General features: G+C 46.8%; 1 protein-coding gene across 2 annotated transcripts in view; it reads right to left on the reverse strand.

Moving 5' to 3' along the window:
- Positions 1-19,783, reverse strand: part of HUNK (hormonally up-regulated Neu-associated kinase) — a 109,912-nt gene that overhangs the window by 52,603 nt on the left and 37,526 nt on the right. For both annotated transcript variants that reach the window (XM_045436874.1, XM_045436873.1), the window contains exon 2: positions 12,906-13,198. In XM_045436874.1, the coding sequence (XP_045292830.1) occupies positions 12,906-13,198 (293 nt within the window). The remainder of the gene's footprint in view (positions 1-12,905; positions 13,199-19,783) is intronic.

Below are 19,783 nucleotides of genomic sequence, written 5' to 3' on the forward strand. Positions count from 1 at the left end.
CTACAAACTCCATGCTTGGAGCCCCAGTGTCATCCACAAATTGGCAGGTAAGAATAATCTATTTAAGCAGGCAGGTATTGCGGTGGGCAGAAAAATGGACTCCAAAGATGTCAGGGTCCTAATCCCTTATACTATGCTTGAGTAAATGTTAACCGTTACATGCCCAAAGGGAATTAAGTTTGCAAATGGAATGAAGATTGTTAACGGACCGGTGGGTGACTGTGATCACTGACGCTAAGGTGGCTTGAACAGGGGGAAGGGAGAAGTGTACTCAGGGTCATGCTGAGTCAGAGGTGCCTGCGGTATCTGTGTTAGCTGACTGTAAGCTCCCAGAGGGCAGGGAACATGTCTGCCCCGCTTACCACTGTACCCCAGTGCCTTTGTGCATCCCAGGTGCTCAGTAAGTACGAATGAATCTACATTACCAAAGAGATCGTTTTGGATTTTGGAAGAAGAAAATGGAGCAAAAGTATACATGTGGTCATCAAAACCATTGAGGCTGATGATTACAGTCCAAGCATCTTTAAGTTGTAGCCTGTCCACTCAGGCACACCTTGAGTATTAGATATGTAAGAATATTCTTTTACACACACACACACACACACACACACACACACACACACACACGCTCTATTCCACTGTTTTGAAACCCACAGCATTCTTGGTCTAGTTTATTTTTCCCACTTTTGAATAGAGGCACAGGCAAAAGAAATCCTTCCTCCTCATATCTCTACCAAAGGAATAGAATAGCAGAATCATGATAAGCAAAAATGGCAACCGATAATACTACGTCAAAGTCATGAGACAAAAGGGAGCTTTTGCTAGGGCTTTTAGTAAACGGGAAAGCAGTGTCCCATTTAACGGGGACAGTTGCTCACAGCTCAGTCCCAACACCGCCAGCTCATCGTTTTCTCCAAGAGAATCTAGCAATCTGGACTTTATCCCAATTTTTAAATGTTGGCAACAAATTCACATTTAAAACAGTAACAGCCACATTGCATAGGCCAAACTTGCAGGCAAGATACCTCCGGCAAACTACCAATTTTCAACCTCAGTTGGGGAGCTGAGCCTTGAAAGGACAGGAGATTGCCCAGGGAGAGGATGAAGGGCAGGGGGGGAGGAGATTCGGGGTTGGGGGTTGGGGAGAAGAACCAAGGACAACATGCTGGTGAAGGGAGGGTGGGGGAGGGAAAGCCCGGGACACAGTTGTCACAGGAACAATAAAGGGAAGCATTTCAAGTTGGGAGCAGAAAAGGAGTCAAGGGAGAAAAAAAGGTGAGCTCTATAAAACATCCAACGTCTTTCAAAATTGGGAGGTGGCTGGTAGCTTTAGGGCTGCATACTTGGGGGAGAAAGGGGAGGTCTGCTTTGAAACCTGCAGTTAGGGCATATGGATATCCCCCCACCCACATGCACCCACCAACGGGAGGAAGAACTGTGTCCCTTCGCTTCAATCCAGTGGAAACAATGCACAGACTATATAAAACCTATGTCAGCCTTTAAAAGGGATCATGGAGGGGCACCTGGGCGGCTCAGTCGGTAAAGCGTCTGACTTTGGCTCAGGTCATGATCTCACAGTTCATGGGTTCAAGCCCCACGTCAGGCTCTGTGCTGACAGCTCCGAGCCTGGAGCCTGCTTCGGATTCTGCGTCTCCCTCTTTTCTGTCTCTGCCCCTCCCCCACTTGCTCTCTGTCTCTCTCTCTCAAAAACAAATACGGTAAAGAGATTTTTTTAAAAACATTAAACAAATAAAATGTATCACGTATGTCCAAATACAGGGTGACCCCAAATATAAGGTAATCTCCCCCTCATTTTTCCAATGGGAAGACCCCGTTCCTCAGAAAAAGGGTTTTGGAAAAGACACATATGTAATTTTTAAAAACGCAATGGATTTACCAAATGATCATTCTATTTATCTTTAAGAGCATATAACATAATGTTAACTTTAGAAATATTGTTGCTACACCCACACATTTCATGAAACAATTTTACTGAAACTTGTCACAGTCAGGACAGGGATGACAGAGCCTTCCTTTGGTGTTACCAGGGTCGCATGACCTTACGGTGGACTGGATGTTTGTGATAACGCACTTTGTGAATACTGGCGGGTAGTCTCAGCACAAGCCATTTGAATAATAAGCACCCATTTAAAATCTCTACAAATCAACAACTCGATGAATTGTTTTTAGAGTTGTCGCAGACCCTCACAACTGTGAGGTTATGACCCTGAAAGTTATTATTAAAGCCGTGTAAAACGTCCTGGCCTGCCTTTCTATTCGTTTCCTCAGGTGACTTCTAAAGCTCCCAAAGTCCAAAGTGAGTCAAGGTTAATGGGTCTTTTCCAGCTAGTACTTTGTTGTTGAAAATTAGACACTTCCTCTTTTCTGAAGAGAAGTAGGACATGATCTAATTTGACCTTCTATTCAAGCATTTACGGTAATTCCAAAAAAACTGCACGTACACACAAAACACTGGGCCAGCAATAGCCCAAACTGTGATCCTGTGCAAACTGATTATAAAGCAGCTGTGCTATTTAAATCTAAAGGAAGGCCACAGTTTGTTTCCAGCGAAATTAAACCTCTTTCCCTGGAAAGAATGGAAGCCACACTAGGGCATTAAAGGAGAAATTTGGTTCAGAACATACACTATGGAGAAAAACAATTGAGAGAGGTGAGGTATAAGAAAGCAACTGCCAAGAATTACAAAGCTAAGCTGGATAATTCTGGGCCCACAAAAGCCTAGTGAACAACCACAATGATGAGAAGAATGATATAAATGGAAGACTAAAAATAAGAAAAAATGCAAAAGAGGGGAAAAAAATGCCCACTTTTGAAATTGGGGAAATGTCATAAAACCAGGGGAGTAAGTATAAAATGTAATTGTTGGGCAAAGTGAGAAAAATATAATCAGTTTTCATTTCCACCCACCGCATCCCATAGTACCTACCCTTAGGACAAACGCTCAGAACAAACCTGTTACTCGGTTGTTTACCTATTTATTACCCTTCTGCCAATGTTTCTAAATGTTTCGGACTGCCTAAACCTTCCAGGACTAAAGGTGAGCTACATTAGTCTGTTCAGGAAAGGAGTGTACCTCATCTACCCAAATGAAAGGAACATTCCACAACTTCTGGCTTTATCTATTGCTACCTTCTGCCTTGTCTTGAAATACCTCTAGAAGGAGGGGGAGAATATTTTCCTTCTCTTCAGGAAGAAAGGCTTTAACATCATGTTTTTAAAAGTAGCTTTTGCATCGGTATTTACCCAAAAGAGTCAAAAACTTATTTTATTTTTTTTACAGGAGAGGGAAAGAGAGAATCTTAAGCAGGCTCTACGCTCAATACGGAGGCCTACGTGGCACTTGATCCCACAAACCTGGGATCATGACTTGAGCTGAAGTCGGGAGTTGGGATGCTCAACCGACGGTGCCAGCCAGGCGCCCCAAGAATCCGAAACTCGTGGACAGGAATGTTCATAGGAGCTTTATTCATAATTACCAAACCCTGGAAGCAACCAAGCTGTCCACAAGGAGACGAACGGGTAAACAAACTGGGTGGTCCACCCAGACAAGGGAAAGTTAATTCAGCAATAAGAAGAAATGAGCTACCAAGTCATGAAAAGCCACGGAGGGACCTAAATGCATACGATTGAGTGAAAGATGCCAATCTGAAAAGGGCTACGTACTGTGTGTGTGATTCCAACCATATGACCTTCTGGAAAAGGCAAACACATGGAGGCAGTAAAAAGATCCGTGGTTGCCTGAAGGAGGAGGAGGAGAAGAGGTGGCCCATCATTTTCATAGGTGGCGAAGTTATTACGACGCTGACATCGGGCATTTGTCAAAAGCCACAGAACTGCACAGGGCGGAGAGAACCCTAATGTAAACTATGGGCGTTAGCTAATAATAATGCATCAACATTGGTCCATCAATTCTAACAAATGTACTACGCTATCACAAGATATTAACCGGGAAAACCATGCGGAAGGGGGGTGGGAAGGCATGTGGGAACTCTACAGTTTCAGCACCATTTTTCTGTAACCCTAAAACTGCTCTAAAAAAATATATAAAATCTATTAACTCTTTAAAAGTAGCTTTTGGATATTTGTCTCCCCTCCTAGGAGATCAGTACTAGGAATGTTACCACTACAAGCAAGTGCCTCACTCAGGATGTTCACTTCGGGGAACCCTTACCACCTGAAATTAATTACGAGCCCCATTCGGCACAGTGGACCACTCAGACCCTCTGCCCAGCTCTTCAACGACTGACCCCAGAGACCACAAATATTCCCAGGAGACCACAAAATTGAGAGACATCTTCTTGAATAAGAAGAGGGATGAATCTATCCATGAGGTTTTAGCGGTAGCATATTTCACTGCATCTTTTTAAAAACAAACAAACAAAAATACTGGCAGGCCTCTGTTATCCAGAACACCGCCCTGTGGTCCCTGTGAAAAGATGCTACTTACACTAGCCCCATCCCCGAGAACAAGATATTTGGCTCTGGTAAGCGTGAGATTTGCCATTTGGGAAGGAACGTTCTGACAGCGGACTGGTTCGCACTTGAGGAGGGAGGCAATCCTCAATTTCACAGCAGTGTCCCTCGATCAGATTCATCACTTTATGGAGGGGAGAGAGAAGTAGGAGGCTCCTCCCACAGTCTTGCAGTGTGAGCGGGTCTTCCCTGTGGCTGGCAAACTGCAAGTTCGGAGTGAACTTAAGCCTCGGAAGAGAAGAGAAGGAAAGAAAGTGGTCCCTGGATGGCGGGAGCGGGCAGGGGGTGGTGAAGACAGCTTTTTCTTGGCCAAAGGGGCTTCAAAGAGGAGACAGAGAGAGGGGATGGGGCGTGGCCTAATACAAGGGGGCACCAGAGGATCAGGTTACCTGGACAGTGTTGGGGCGGGGCACCTGAGTCTTGAGAATTTACCAAAAGCAATTACTGTGTGTCTTGGGAACAAAGGAGGGAGCTTGGCCCAGAAAAGGCCACCAGGGGCCCAGGCACAGAGCCTTCTCTGGACACCAGGCTGTTCCAGGAGCAATGCCCAAGGGCCTCATCATCACAGAGCTCTGGAGACCTGACACCGGGTCTCAGTCTCTACTAAGCTTGGGGAAGGGGGAGACTGAGAGGGGTTGATAGGTGTTTCTCCGGAGACCGAGAGGGCACGAGGGGAGAGCCCTAATCACCAGCCCTTTGTTCTAGTTTATTTCAAAAGCACAAGCTCCAACAGGCCGTGACTAGCAATTAAAGGTCCACCCACAGGCTACCAAGTGTGTCCCTCGCCTTCCTTCCCCCTGCACCCACCCACTCACCCAAACTCTCCTTGCATTTCTTGAACGATGGTAACCTCCAAACCTTCCAAGGTTTGGAGGCCGGCCGCCAAGAACTCCAGCCACAGCCCTCCCAGACAGAGGAGTGTGCTTTGGGGAGGGCTCTGTTGCCATAACAAACATAAGGGGTCCTGGCGTTCAGTGTGTGAGGAGAGGAGAAGCAGCCGCTGGGACCCTTCAGGGAAGGTGGCCAGGAGAGTACTGGGGAGGTGGAGAGTGGGCATGTGTGCCTGCACAGGTGTGCCTGTGGGTGGCCATGTCTGCGTGCGCGTATGTGTGTGCACGGATGATCATTGTGTGTGTGGGCATGCATGTGTGTGTGTGTGTGTGTGTGCGTGTAGGCGTGCGTGTGTGCACGTGGTGTTGCATGCACATGTGCATGTGTGCGTGCTCGTGTGTGCATGCTTATGTGTACGTAGGTGAGTGTGTACACGTGTGCACACGTGAGCGCACTTGCGTGCACGCACATACACCCAGAACACTGGGGAGGAAGTGAAGGAAGGGGCTCTCCGCCGGCCTCCCCAAGGCCCTTTCCAGCCGGTACGGTCAAAGGTCAGGCCCCTAACAAACCTCAGGCCAAGTCACAGAGACCCCAGGTGCCACACGGGTGGTGACATAAGATGGAAGTGAAGACATGAGCGCAAGGCGCCTCCAAGAGGGGGGCAGCGACCCGAGGCAGAGACGCTGAGCACAGTCTCGGCCCCAGACCCGGCAGCTGGAGACAAGGACCGACAGGCTCTCTAACTGACTGTCCTGTGGCCCTGGGCAAGTAGTTTAAACTCCGAGCATCTAATTCTGCTTTGAAAAACGGCGTCCCAAGAGTGGCTACCTGGCAGGGCCCTTAGCAGGAGGGAAACTGAGCCCCAGTGTCTTGTGGCCACTCCCAGGCTACCCTACCATTGGCAGAGATGAGGATAATAAAGGTGCTAAGACCAAGTGCCCTCCTCTGGAGGAGAGCCCAGAAAAGACTTAAAAAGGTGATTAATTGGGTGATAAGCAAACAGCACTGGGGAACATTAGCCCTCCACGGAAAGGTCAGAGAGAAAGAGCCCAGGGGGTGGCCAGAGCAAGCTCATATAGGATCAGGTCTGCAGGAGACATTGGTGCCTGTGGAGATTGATTTTAGCAATAAGCTAAGAATAAAGCATCCAAGGGGCGCCTGGGTGGCTCAGTCGGTTAAGCGGCCGACTTCGGCTCAGGTCACGATCTCACGGTCCGTGAGTTCGAGCCCCGCGTCGGGCTCTGTGTTGACAGCTCGGAGCCTGGAGCCTGTTTCAGATTCTGTGTCTCCCTCCCTCTGACCCTCCCCCGTTCATGCTCTGTCTCTCACTGTCTCAAAAATAAACGTTAAAAAAAAATTTTTTTTAATAAAAAAAAAAAAGAATAAAGCATCCAAGAAAAGCACCTAACTCCCCAAGGCCATAGGCATTTTGCAGGAAACGAGTTTTTGGGGGGTTAGGTTTATCTTCAAAAGCACTGTATTAAAAGCAAAAGATTTCTTAATCACTGATTTACTTACAATATGGGCATTCTGATAAAACACAAGAATAATTTGTGAAGCACATACCTGATTTATTTATTCAAAATGAAACCTTTATTGAATTCCTACAATGCTCCAGATATGAACTGTTTATAAAGTGAAAGAGCTACTCACTCACTAAAAAGATGATACTCTACAAATTGGGACCTGAAAAATAAACAAACTGGTACTAAGTCAATGAAGAAACGCCCCCCCTTTTTTTTTGCCTTTTTTTTTTTTTAAGTTTATTTATTTATTTATTTTTTTTTTAACGTTTATTTATTTTTGGGACAGAGAGAGACAGAGCATGAACGGGGGAGGGGCAGAGAGAGAGGGAGACACAGAATCGGAAGCAGGCTCCAGGCTCCGAGCTGTCAGCCCAGAGACTGACGCGGGGCTTGAACTCACAGACCGTGAGATCATGACCTGAGCCGAAGTCGGACGCTCAACCGACTGAGCCACCCAGGCGCCCCTAAAGTTTATTTGAGAGAGAGGGGGAGAGAATGAGCAGGGGAGGGCCCAAGAGAGAGGGAGAGAGTCCCAAGCAGGCTCTGCATTGAACCGACACCCAAGAGTTGGGACATTTAACCTACTGAGCCACCCAGGCGCCTGGAAACTCCTTTGATATTCTAGGGACGATATGGAATATTCCAGAATGAACTGGCTGCCAAAAAGTTTCCATCCCAGTGCTAACTCTGACACTAGCTGTAGTCATTCAACTGGCCTTCATTCATTCCACGAAGTCTTGCTGTATGCTTACTGGGCTGCATGCTGGGCTACCTGTGGCCCGTGCAGAAAACAGATACCAAACAAGAAAGCTGCCGTTTGAAAAGTTTGGAACGCAAAGTAGAAATGTCGTGTGGGTCTAGGACCAGGGACCTAGCCTGGAGAGCCTCCTGGAGGAGGTGATCTTAGAACAAGGACCTGAAGAATGAGCAGGGCAGGATGAGGTACTCCATACTTAATGCCTCAGTTTGGACACTTAGCATGAATGGACTAATTGAATCCTCATGACAACCACGTGAAGTGGATGACCCATTATCCCTATTGTGTAGAGAGGCACATAAGCCTGAGCGATTTGCCCAGGGCAGCTTTTAAGTGGCAGAACCAGCACGTGGGTGCAGGCGGTCTGGCTTCGGAATCAACGCCGCTGATCACCCTGCAACCCGCTCCATAAAGTTGCTGCGTTAGAGCTTTGTGAAATCTCGTAGTTCCGATCCGATTTTTTAAACCCAGCTCAACACAAAACCTTTGCTAAATGTGACCAGCGTCTCCAGATATGTGCGGTCTCTCAGCAGAAGGCCCAGGGATCCCAAACAGTTGCTGAATGTAAGCAGAAGTCACCCCCTCCTCGTCCACCTTTCCTGCCCTCCCCTCTCCAAGAAAACCTGCAAGTTAAAAGAACTCAATGCCCCACCACTGCGTAGTGTGCCTGCTTCTTGTCAGGCCCAAGAGAACAAAGGAGTGTCCCTTCTCTTCCACCACATTCCTCTTGAGCAGAGAGGGCCCTTTCCCCATATTGATGAATGAGGAAGGTCATGGCCCTGGGAGTGGCAGTGTTGACGTACATCCAAACACAGGCTCGCACTCCCTTTGATCATGTGTCTCTCAGCCCTGGTCCTGCGGGCCCCCTCGGCTCCTCTCTTCCTGCTCAGGGATGGCGGTATTGTGTTACACTGTTACGTTTTGTCTGTACGGTTTGATTGGACTTTGTTATTTTGAATGAACCGATGAATCTCAAATTAGCCTGTCTGCGGAATCACACTTTTCATTGACTGACGTTAAGAGTCAACGCTCTATATACAACAGGCAGATCATCAGGTTTGGGCACCGCGCTGGGCGAGCACGTTTGAGAGAGAGAAAAAAAAAAAAATCGGTATATTTTAAACGTGGAGTTTTCTCAGGCCATCCTAACACGGAGTAATGAAGAAATCAGACCATACTCTACTTTTGTAAAAGTCAGCCACAGCCCTACTATAGCAAAAGACAAAGGAGCCCAGTGTAAACTGAATTTCTCTGCCAGCTGCTAAGGGAATCTTGCTATATACAGCTTTAGTTTCCTTTTCTCTTTTTCTGCTTACAATATTTACATGATTTTTAAAGATTTCCTTCCTGTAAAGGATATTTCAGTAGTTCCGAGTAGACAATTAAATATTTAGATTTCATATCACAGGAAACAAGGGCTTTGCCAAGCATTAAGCTGACGAGAATACAAGGATATAGTATCAGCCTAATCAGGAACTGTGCTGTTAGAGCATCCTCTAACACACTAACCAAAAGCCCTTTAAATCACTGGACAGGCACAGTCACCAAAACTCACCCTAAATCCTTTTGGGATGATCCAGTCTATTTGCTCAGAAATCTTCCCACGAGGGACTCCCATGGCATCTCTGAAATACCATACTCTTTTATTCATTTGAAGAATCTAACTTCAAAATAATTTATGAAACAACAGTTTCAAACAGAGAGGGAGGCAACAAACTGAGGGTTGATGGGGGGGGGGGGGGAAATGGGTGATGGGCATCGAGGAGAGCACTTGTTGGGATGGGCACTGGGAATCACGGGAATCTACCCCCACAACCAAGAGCACACCATATACGCTGTGCATTAGCCAACGTGACAATACATTACATTAAAAAAATAATTTAAAAATCTGATAAATACAAAAAAGAAAGAAAGAAAGAAAGAAAGAAAGAAAGAAAGAAAGAAAGAAAGAAAGAAAAAGAAATCCATTTCTTCTTTGCAGCCTACAGGAGAGAAACTGCCACCATGGGAAAGGGCTACAGTAAAGGCTGTACCAGTGGTGACTGGGTCATGTATGCTGTTCGTGGTACAGAATTTGGGAAAGTCAAGACATTCAGCTAGAGTCAGCCCATGAGTCTCGCCTGCACGATCATGTTCCTGTGATGTCTCCACCACCTAACCACCCACGTCCGTGCGCACTGGCACTCATTAACATGATCGCCAGAGAGAAAAACAAAGGACTCCTCCCTCAACGACACCTATGTTTCCAAATTCCGCTAACTTTGAAAGATCTGAGCCTCTACCATCGCCGGCTTATGAACACCTTTCCAAGGACAGAGAAAGAAGGAGAATGTCAGAGATCAGAGGAAGAAAAGCACACCGTCTTTGCTATCAAAACATGATTAAATTCATTCCTTTGACGTCCTGACAGTAATTGTGCCGAGAGGGATGGGAATCTGTTAAAATGACTTTAAAAGCGTTGTTGAGAATTTCCTGCGGGAGAAGACGGCGAGCATGCACTGGGTTTCCCTTTGTTGTCCTCAGGATCCTGCGAAGCTGGGCGCTCAGCTGGTTTTTGACAGCTCAAAACCCTTGTAATGACACCCCGAGACCTGCAGAAAGCTTGGACCCCCGTTCTGTTTGCCACTCTGACCAGCAGAGTCAGTAACCCAGGCTGATTCATTCGTGAGGTCTCTGCCTTGGTCTCCTTAATAAACAAAGCTAGAACCAGGCACACTCACGGCCATTGTTCTCCTATAAGGGCAGAGCTGTGACACGGCAGGCCGCACCAGGGTATTGATGGAAAGAGCCACAAATAGTGTTATTCCCTTAAAATTTCCGAACGTTCCCTTCCCTGCTGACTGGAACTCAAAGGGTTCTAATGAGGCGTGATTTCATGACAACATGTGTGACTAAGAAAACATGTACATGGAGAGACTGTCACCTCAGTGAGGAACTGATCTGCCTGAACGATGCCTGGCCAAGGCCCTGGAATCGCTCTGAGCCAGGGGACCTCCCCCACCGTGTCCACAGGCTTAAGCACCACGGGGTAGAGCATCCAATCCCATTAGTAAGGAAAGGCCCTCTTCACCTTGAAAGCCTACAAGCTCTGTTAATTAAAGGCCTAGAGCTGCTTTCTTCACTGATCAGAATATGAATGGCTTTCAAACACATAAAACGCACCGTTAGAAGCTGAATTTTTAAAAATATGTGTCTACTGGGGCCTCCGGCTGGCTCTGTCGGTTAAGCGTCTGACTCTTAATCTCTCTCAGCTCAGGACATGATCTTGAGGTTCCTAAGCCTGAACCCCCTGCCGGGCTCTGTGCTGACAGCGTGGAGCCTGCTTGGGATTCTCTCTCTCTCTCTCTCTCTCTCTCTCTTGCTCGCTCTCTTTCTCTCTGCCCCCCCCCCATCTCTGCCCTTCTCCTGCTTGTACACGTTCACACACTCTCTCTCTCTCAAAATAAATAAGTAAACTTAAAACAAATACACACACACACACACACACGTGTGTGTTTACTCAAAAGGTCAAATGCAGAGTTAACATATAACCTAGCAACTCCTCTGCTAAAAGCAGAATTCTTCAAAAGAAGTGAAAACACATGTTCATGCTGTAACTTGCACATGAGTGTTCATAGCAGCATCGCTCATAATAGACAAAGGTACAAACAACCCCACAGACTGTTTGTTTCCTTTTATAAGAAATGTCCAGAGCAGGCAAATCCACAGACAGAAAGTAGATTAGTGGTTGCCAGAGGCTGGCAGGAGGTGGGAATGCAGAGTGGCTGTTGATGGGTACAGGGTGTCTTTTTTGGAGTGATGAAAACATTCTAAAATTAGTGGCAATAGTTGCACGATTCTGTTACGATGCTAAAAATGCCTGAACTGTACACGTTAAAATAGTGACTTTCGTGGTATGTGAATTGTACCTCGATACAAAACAATTTTTAAACATGGGGCACCTGGGTGGTTCAGCTGGTTAAGTGTCTGACTCTTGGTTTCGGCTCAGGTCATGATCTGACAGTTTTGTGAGGCTGAACCCCAAGTTGATCTCTGCCCGGGCAGCGTGGAGCCTGCTTGGGATTCTCTCTCTCTCTCTCTCTCTCTCTCTCTCTCTCTCTCTCCCGCTCTCTCTGCCCCTCCTGTGCTCACACTGTCTCTGTCTCTCTCAAAATAAATAAACTTTTATAAATAAATAAATAAAATGATAATCAATTAAACGTGACCCTAAGTTTTCTCAACGGCCCAGAGTAATTACTGATTATAATTGCAAGAAGGAAGAAGTATGAATTTATTGGTAAAGTCAACATTTTCTTGGGGGTAAAAAAGGGCACTTTTTAAATATTTTTCTTTCTTTTCTTTTCATTGTATTTTAATACAGCACTAAAAATAGGCCCCCACCACCCACGGCAACATTGCTAGGCATGCTATTTCCATTCACTTTTCCTTGTGGAGCTCCCCCTCAGGAGGGAACAGACTGTTAAAAAAAAAAAAAAAAAAGTTTGACTTTCATAATCATTTGCAAGGTTGGTCTGGCTCATGAGATACACCCCTTACTTTCAAGAGCAAATTCACAATTTAAACGGTGATTCAAGGGGCGCCTGGGTGGCTCAGTCGGTTGAGCATCAGACTTCGACTCAGGTCATGACCTAACGGGCTCGTGAGTTCGAGCCCCGCGTCGGGCTCTATGCTGACAGCTCGGGAGCCTGGAGCCTGCTTCGGATTCTGTGGCTCCCTCTCCCTCCCTGCCCCTCCCCTGCTCATCCTCTGTCTCTCTCTCAAAAAAAAAAAAATGGTGATTCATTTCTGTTGAATAAAACAGTTACTACCATATGTAAAGCAAATACAACGAAAGCATCATCTGCAGCACCAGCTGAAAAACCATCCCATGCCACCTTAACATTGATTCGAGCAGCCAACACTTACATGTATGGGACCCAGCACTGTTCTCAGCACTTTTCATAGATTAACTCATTGCATTCTCTACACGGACCCTCACAACAACCATGAGACAAGGCATCATTCCTCTTCCCATTTTACAGAAGAAGAGACTGAAGTTCAACGTGGTGAAGTTCAGGGTCACACAACTGTGGAGGGGTAGAGGCAGGATGCAAACCCTGGCACCCTGGTTTCAGAGGTCACTCTTTCCACCCCACGATGGCACCAACCCAGCTCACAAAACAATCCCCCGACACAAAAATCCGGAGACGGTGCACAGCGTGCTGCAACAATTCAGCCTTGCCGAGAGCACACTGACCCACTGTGCCGTCCGCTCAGCACAGAGTCGGTGATCGTGAGCGTGGCACGGCCCTTACCTGTGGACCACCCCAGCCCGGTGCAGGTGCTCCACGGCAGAGATGAGCTGCCGGATGTATCTGCGGGCTTCAGACTCCTCTAGCCGCTTCTTCTCGTAGATCTTGTGCATCAGGTTGCCTCCAGGGCACAGCTCCATGACCAGGTAGTAGCTATTTTCCGTCTCCAAGATATCAAGGAGCTGGGTGATGTTGGGGTGGCGGATCATCTGCTGAATCTGCCCCTCTCGCCGAAGGTTTTTGGTGACGTAAGTGTCCTTTTTGGCTCTCTTCTTGTCAATGACCTTTATGGCCACCTGAGGAGACACCGAGAACATGGCTGTTGTCAGACGCTGCAAAGGTTATTCCCTAACTAGGCACAAGAACCCTAGGAAAATACATAGCTACTCCTCTGTACCGGGGGAAAACCCCCTCATTTAAAAATAGCATCCAGGGGAAAAAAAAAAAAAAAACCAAAAATGTAACATCAGGAACCAGACCCGATTATTGAGGAACACAATGAAATTCACTTAGGCCAACTTGGACGGTCTGGAAGGCTCAGTGAAGAGTCAGTGTCAAACTTGGTTATCCCCGGCGTGAAATGCCAAGTTCCAGCCCAGCCAAGGGCCTCTCCTGGCTCCCTCTCAGGCTGAGCCATCATCCATCCAGGGGCTGGGTTCCCCCAGGCCTCCACTTCTGACAGAGTCAAATCTGTCCTCATCTTTAGTTCCGGGTGAAGAATGCAATGCCCTCTCCTTCCTCCCGCCACGGAAGAGCATTCTTTTCTTTCCCTTGGCGAGCCATGGCTCACGTTAGCTCTTGGCCCCTATGTCAGGGTGCAGCCAGTTGGTGGCCCACAATTGTGTCTCAGCTGCCCACAGGACACCGCTCCTGGGCCACTGCCCTCACAAGCAACGTGTCACATGCACAGACCCTCCAGCCTCCTGCAAAGGCAGGGAAAGAGGGACGGGGGTGGAGATAGTCTTTCCCAGCCAAATCTGCACCTCTTCCCTTTGGTGGGCTTCACCTCTCTGCTCACCAGCTCACCGGGCCCTAAAACACACCCCTGTTTTTGCCCTCTCCCGTCCTCACTCCTCTCACTAGGAGACCAGTCGCTGACATCATGTCGCTTCCTCCTGCTGATGCCTCCTCACCCGTCCTTCCTCTGTTCCCATGCCACCGGTCGGGCTCATTTAGGACTGTGCCTCCTATCCCCCAGACAGACCATCTCTGTGACTCAAAGTTGTTTGGGACATTCCCAAAGCAAGGGACATTGCCGTGCAAGGCTCTCAAGCCAGGGGCCCCACAGGACAAAAAAGAGTGGGTTTTCCACTTCTATTTATTTCCTTTTTTTGTGATTGTACTTTGTCACTTTCATAATATACCCCATATATTACTACCAAGTTATGACACAGATAAAAAAACATAAATGATTGAGGGGCGCCTGGGTGGCCCAGTAGGATAAACATCCAACTCTCAATCTGGGCTCAAGTCATGATTTCACGGTTGAGGGGGATGTCGTATCCGGCTCCGCCCTGACAGTGAGGGGCCTGCGTGGGATTCTCTCTCTCCTTCTCTCCACCCCTCCCCTGCGCTTGCTTGCTTTCTCTCTCAAAATAAAGAAATAATAAATAAATGAATGCTTGACTGATAGATGATTGATAGATAATATTTATAGTGAGCTGCTCAAATGTTACTTCTTGACTCAGGTTTGTGATTAAAAACTAAATGAGGGGAGCCTGGGCGGCTCAGCTGATTAAGCGTCCGACTCTTGATTTCAGCTCAGGCCATGATCTCACAGTTTGTGGGATCAAAACCCATGTGGGGATCTGCACTGACAGCATGGAGCCTGCTTGGGATTCTCGCCCTCTCTGCCCCTCCCCTGCTCATCCACGCTCTGTCTCCCTCTCCTCTCTCAAAACAAAACAAACAAACATTAAAAAAAAAAAAAAAAAAAAAAAAAAACCTAAAAAACTAAACTAAAACAAAGTCCAGTCACCTGGACCATGACATCAATGTCCTACCTCTTTTCCTGGCCCCCTAAAGTCACTCTATGCTCTGCCTCAAAATCCATGGGTCTGGAACTCTGATTTCTTGCTTAAAGCTCTTGGGGGCTCACTGCTGTCTGCAGGGCAAGGTCCACACTCCCTGGCCCAGCACTCAAGCTTCTCCGTCTTGTCAGACACCGCAAGCAAAGGTTATTCCCTAACTATTCACAAGAACCCTAAGAAAGTGCTACTTCCCCGAACCAGGAGAAACACCTTATCTAAAATGGCATCAGGGGCGCCTGGGTGGCTGAGTCTAAGTGTCCGACTTCGGCTCAGGTCATGATCTCACGGTTCGTGAGTTCGAGCCCCACACTGGGCTCTGTGCTGACAGCTCAGAGCCTGGAGCCTACTTCAGATTCTGATTCTGTGTCTTCCTCTCTCTCTCTGCCCTTTCCCCACTCATGCACTCGCTCTCTCTCTCTCTCTCTCTCTCTCAAAAATAAATAGGCATTAAAACATTATTTAAATAAGTAAATAAATAAATAAATAACATAGCATCAGGGGATGGCCTGGGGGCCAGTCTCCTCGCTCTCCTGAACACACACTGAGTTACTCTCCGAGCTTGAGCCCAGGCCACCCCCTCACCCAATTGGACGCCCCAGTCCTTGAGCCACTAACTCAAATCCCACCTCCCTCCCAGGGGGTGCTTCAGCTCTCTTTCTCTTGTGCCCACCATAGCCACCATCTGAGGCCCCATTCACAGCACGCGGCCCTTGAACCGGGAACCACGTTCCTCCCATCATGCATAACACTGCATAAACAGCGCGGGACCAGCCGGAGCAAATCACTGAACCTTTTTTTGTTTTTAACCACGGAAGCAAAAATAGCTGCCAAGACCTTAATCTATTATCTCTTCTGGACAGCAGAGTGTCATTTATATTTTAGTAAAATTTTTAAATTGACATGCAACATCACAGTAGTTTTAGGTATACAACATACACTGATTTGATATGGCGTATATAACGCAAAATTACCACGAAAAATTTAGTTAACATCCATCACTACACATAGTTACAACTTGTGTATGTGTGTGTGAGTGTGATACAAACTTTTTTTAACATTTATTTTTGAGAATGAGAGCAAGTGAGGGAGGGACAAAAAAAGAGGGAGACAGAGGATCCAAAGCAGGCTCCGTGCTGACAGCAGAGAGCCTGATGCGGGGCTCGAACTCACAAACTCATGAACCATGAGCTCATGATCTGAGCCGAAGCGGGAGGCTCAGCCAACTGAGCCACCCGGGCGCCCCTGTGATATAAACTTTTAAGATGCTCTGTGCCAGCAACATGCAGATATACGATACGGTATCGTTAACGATAGCCACCATGCCATATGTGACATCCCTAGCCTTATTTATCTTATAACTGGAAGTATGTGCCTTCACCCATTTTGATGGGGGTTTTCAGGTCTTTAATCCAAAGATATAACTAAGAAAGACAATCAGCCAATAGGGATGCAATCCTCCCATAGAGGTTAAAGTTACACTCAGGCTGTAGTTTCGCCCCTACAAGTAAATGCTAGACTGAAAGCTGTAAAAACTGTACTCACCCGTGACCAAAAGATAAAGAAAAAAATATATATACACATATATACGCACATCCATGCATGTGCACACACGTACATATGCATAGACATACACAACCACATATACACGCGTGTATGTGTGCGCATACGTACATGTAACATAGCCACTGTCTTGTGGGGGTGGAGAGAAAGAGCGATGCTGAAAAGTACAATTAGACTCTGTCTTTGCTTGCGGCTTTGCTTGCAATGGTTTAAAAATGACACCCTTTGGCAATGAAATTCTTAAAAGTACTATGAATGAACAATAGTCTGAAAGCCCGGTGGTAATACAATCTGCCTTTTTCAACAGAGCACACAATGGTTATTAGGATAATTTACTTAGCTCTTTAATTGCCTGTAGTCGATTATGTAACGGCCACACAAAGACTTTAAATCCTAATCCCCAGAACATGTGAATATGGCCTTATTTGGAAAAAGTGAAGGATTTTGAGATGAGATTAACCTGGACCATCTGAGCGGGCCCTACATGGCAGCACAAGTGTCCTTATAAAATAAGAGGGGTGGGAGGGGGGTTCACACGAACGCACAGAGGACAAGTCTGCATGAAGAAGGAGCAGGATGGCCCACAAGCCAAAGAATGCCGCAGCCACCAGAGTCATCAGACGGAGCACGGCCCCCTCAACACCTTGCTTTTTTGGTCCAGTGAAACGGATTTGGGACTTCCAGGCTCCAGAACTGTGAGAGAATCAATTTCTGTTGTTTTAAGCCCCCCGAGTTGGTGATGCTTTGTGACAGCGGCCCCAGGAAGCCAGCACGCCACATGTGCCCCACTGTCATTTGGTATCTTGGTTTCCATGTTCTGTGGCTTCTGAGAGCCCCTCGGTGAAGACCCCTGAGCCCGAAAGCCACCTCATTAATGCCCCTCTCCATTTCCACACACCACCTCATCCCTGGGCTTTTTAATCCACCCCCTACACTTACCAACCCCGCCTCGATAATACTGAAAATGGAATGTTTAACCAGCTTCATCTGTAACAACTAACATGGGAAACGCTGAACAGGAAATTAAGGAAAAGGCAGTCAACGATCAGCAAAGGAAGGCATCTAATTTAATTTGACGGTAATCGGACATTTGCAGGCAGAGTAGATCTCATGCTGATTCTACAAGGTTGAAGCTTGGCATGGTGATGGGTCTATAGCCGAAAGGATGAACTGCTTCAGTCAGGCGAGTTTTAAAAAGTAAAAATTAAATGTGTGCAGACTCACTCAGGACCAAGTCCAAGGACCCCAACTGGAAGGGTGTGTTTGGGGAAGGGGGCTGGGGGGGAGGGGGGGGTGCAGCCTGGATGTCACCGTGAGCACATCAAGAGAAACAATTCTGCTGTGAAAGGTAAATCAAACAGCTCCAGATCGTCAACAGACTCAAGCTTGCAAAGCTTCTCGAAATTTACAAAGGCCTCGGTTTTCAAAGATTGCCGCCATGTTTCCGAGACGGCAGCCGAGTCTCGCGGTGGTGCAAACATCAGAGCGAGACTAACACGGCTCCCGTGAGCCACAGTCGAAAACAGATTATTCACCAACTTCTCTCATTAATTAAGAAATCGCATTTCTCACAACATGGCAACTCCCACCCTCTTCCCCACCCCACCCTGCTCCCACCAAAAAGAAAAAAAAAAAAAAAATGCCTATCAGTGATGGGTAAGATCAGCAAATTTAAATGGCTAAGCTCCTGAGGGGCTCGGGTGGCTCAGCTGGTTAAGTGTTAGACTGTTGATTTCAGATCAGAGCACGATCTCACCGTTCGTGAGTTCGAGCCCGAGTGGGGCTCTGTGCTGATAGCACAGAGCCTGCTTGCCCTCCAACACAGAAAAGGGGGAGGAGCACAAGCATAGGGATCCCAATCCATCAGGAGGAAGACGAGGTACAGAAAGGAGTTCGTGCTTAATGGCATGTAGTAGGAGAAAAAAAACCCAACACTGAATTTTACTCAGAATGAGGGACGCACAAAGGCATCTGACCCCGCCGCGGCACACGCTGGGACCTAAGATAATGTGCAGAATGCGCTCAGTACGATGTCTGACACATAGGAAGTGCTCCTTAAATTGGCGCTCTTAGGGGCGCCTGGGTGGCGCAGTCGGTTAAGCGTCCGACTTCAGCCAGGTCACGATCTCGCGGTCCGTGAGTTCGAGCCCCGCGTCGGGCTCTGGGCTGATGGCTCAGAGCCTGGAGCCTGTTTCCGATTCTGTGTTTCCCTCTCTCTCTGCCCCTCCCCCGTTCATGCTCTGTCTCTCTCTGTCCCGAAAATAAATAAACGTTGAAAAAAAAAAAAAATTTAAATTGGCGCTCTTACTAGTGTTACCATTCTACATTCACGGAAGCAGCCTGTAGAGAGAGGGTGGAAAAGCACTCCAGTTTGGTTCAGCTCAGAAAAAAAAAAAAAATGTGCATTTCCCTCCCCAGCAGATTAAAAAAGAAGCCTGAACCCCATTTCAGTGTCCCGAACTCTCTGGAATAGAGCTGCTTTTAAATCCCGAGGCAGTGGTTTAATATCAGCCTACTTCTCTCATCTTTAAATATTGACTTAGTTGAGACTGTCTACATAGGATCAGCGTTAACAGGATTTAAAATTCATCCCTTCATCCCCGATCACCCTCCACTGCCTTTAAAATTCATGACTCTCAAACACATCAAGAATCATACATGTGTCTAATCTCTAAAATGAAAAGACAGATATAAAATGGATCTTCCATATGAGTAAGAAAAAGAATGCTGACCACAGACCCCCTCTTTAATACCACAAAAACACACACGTATGTCCCCCACGTCTTATCCGTTCTGCGGTGTGTGCTGTGTTTTTGAAAGTTCAGCCTTTCTTTAATCACAGTGCTATTATACCATAATGTTTTAGATAATCAGAAGGCACAGGGAGTAAGAGGCCATGACCAACTGAATTTTCTTATTACATGGAAATTAGCCAAAAAAAAAAAAAAAAAAAAAACAGGAGCTTTCTTCCAGAATGCTTTGGTTTCCTTTTTTTTTTTTATGTTTTAATTAAAAAAAAAATTTTTTTTTTAATGTTTTTATTTTTGAGAGAGAGAGAGAGAGAGAGAGAGTGTGAGTCGGGCAGGGGAGAGAGAGGGAGACACAGAATACAAAGCAGGCTCCAGGCTCTGAGCTGTCAGCACAGAGCCCGACACAGGGCCCTAACTCACAAACCATAAGATGATGACCTGAGTCAAAGTCGGATGCTTAACTGACTGAGCCACCCAGATGCCCTGCTTTGGTCTCTTAATGAATAATTTACATTAAACTCAAAAGATGCTTTCCTTCTTC

The sequence above is a fragment of the Leopardus geoffroyi genome, chromosome C2 (assembly GCF_018350155.1).
Source record: "Leopardus geoffroyi isolate Oge1 chromosome C2, O.geoffroyi_Oge1_pat1.0, whole genome shotgun sequence".
Taxonomy (NCBI): domain Eukaryota; kingdom Metazoa; phylum Chordata; class Mammalia; order Carnivora; family Felidae; genus Leopardus; species Leopardus geoffroyi.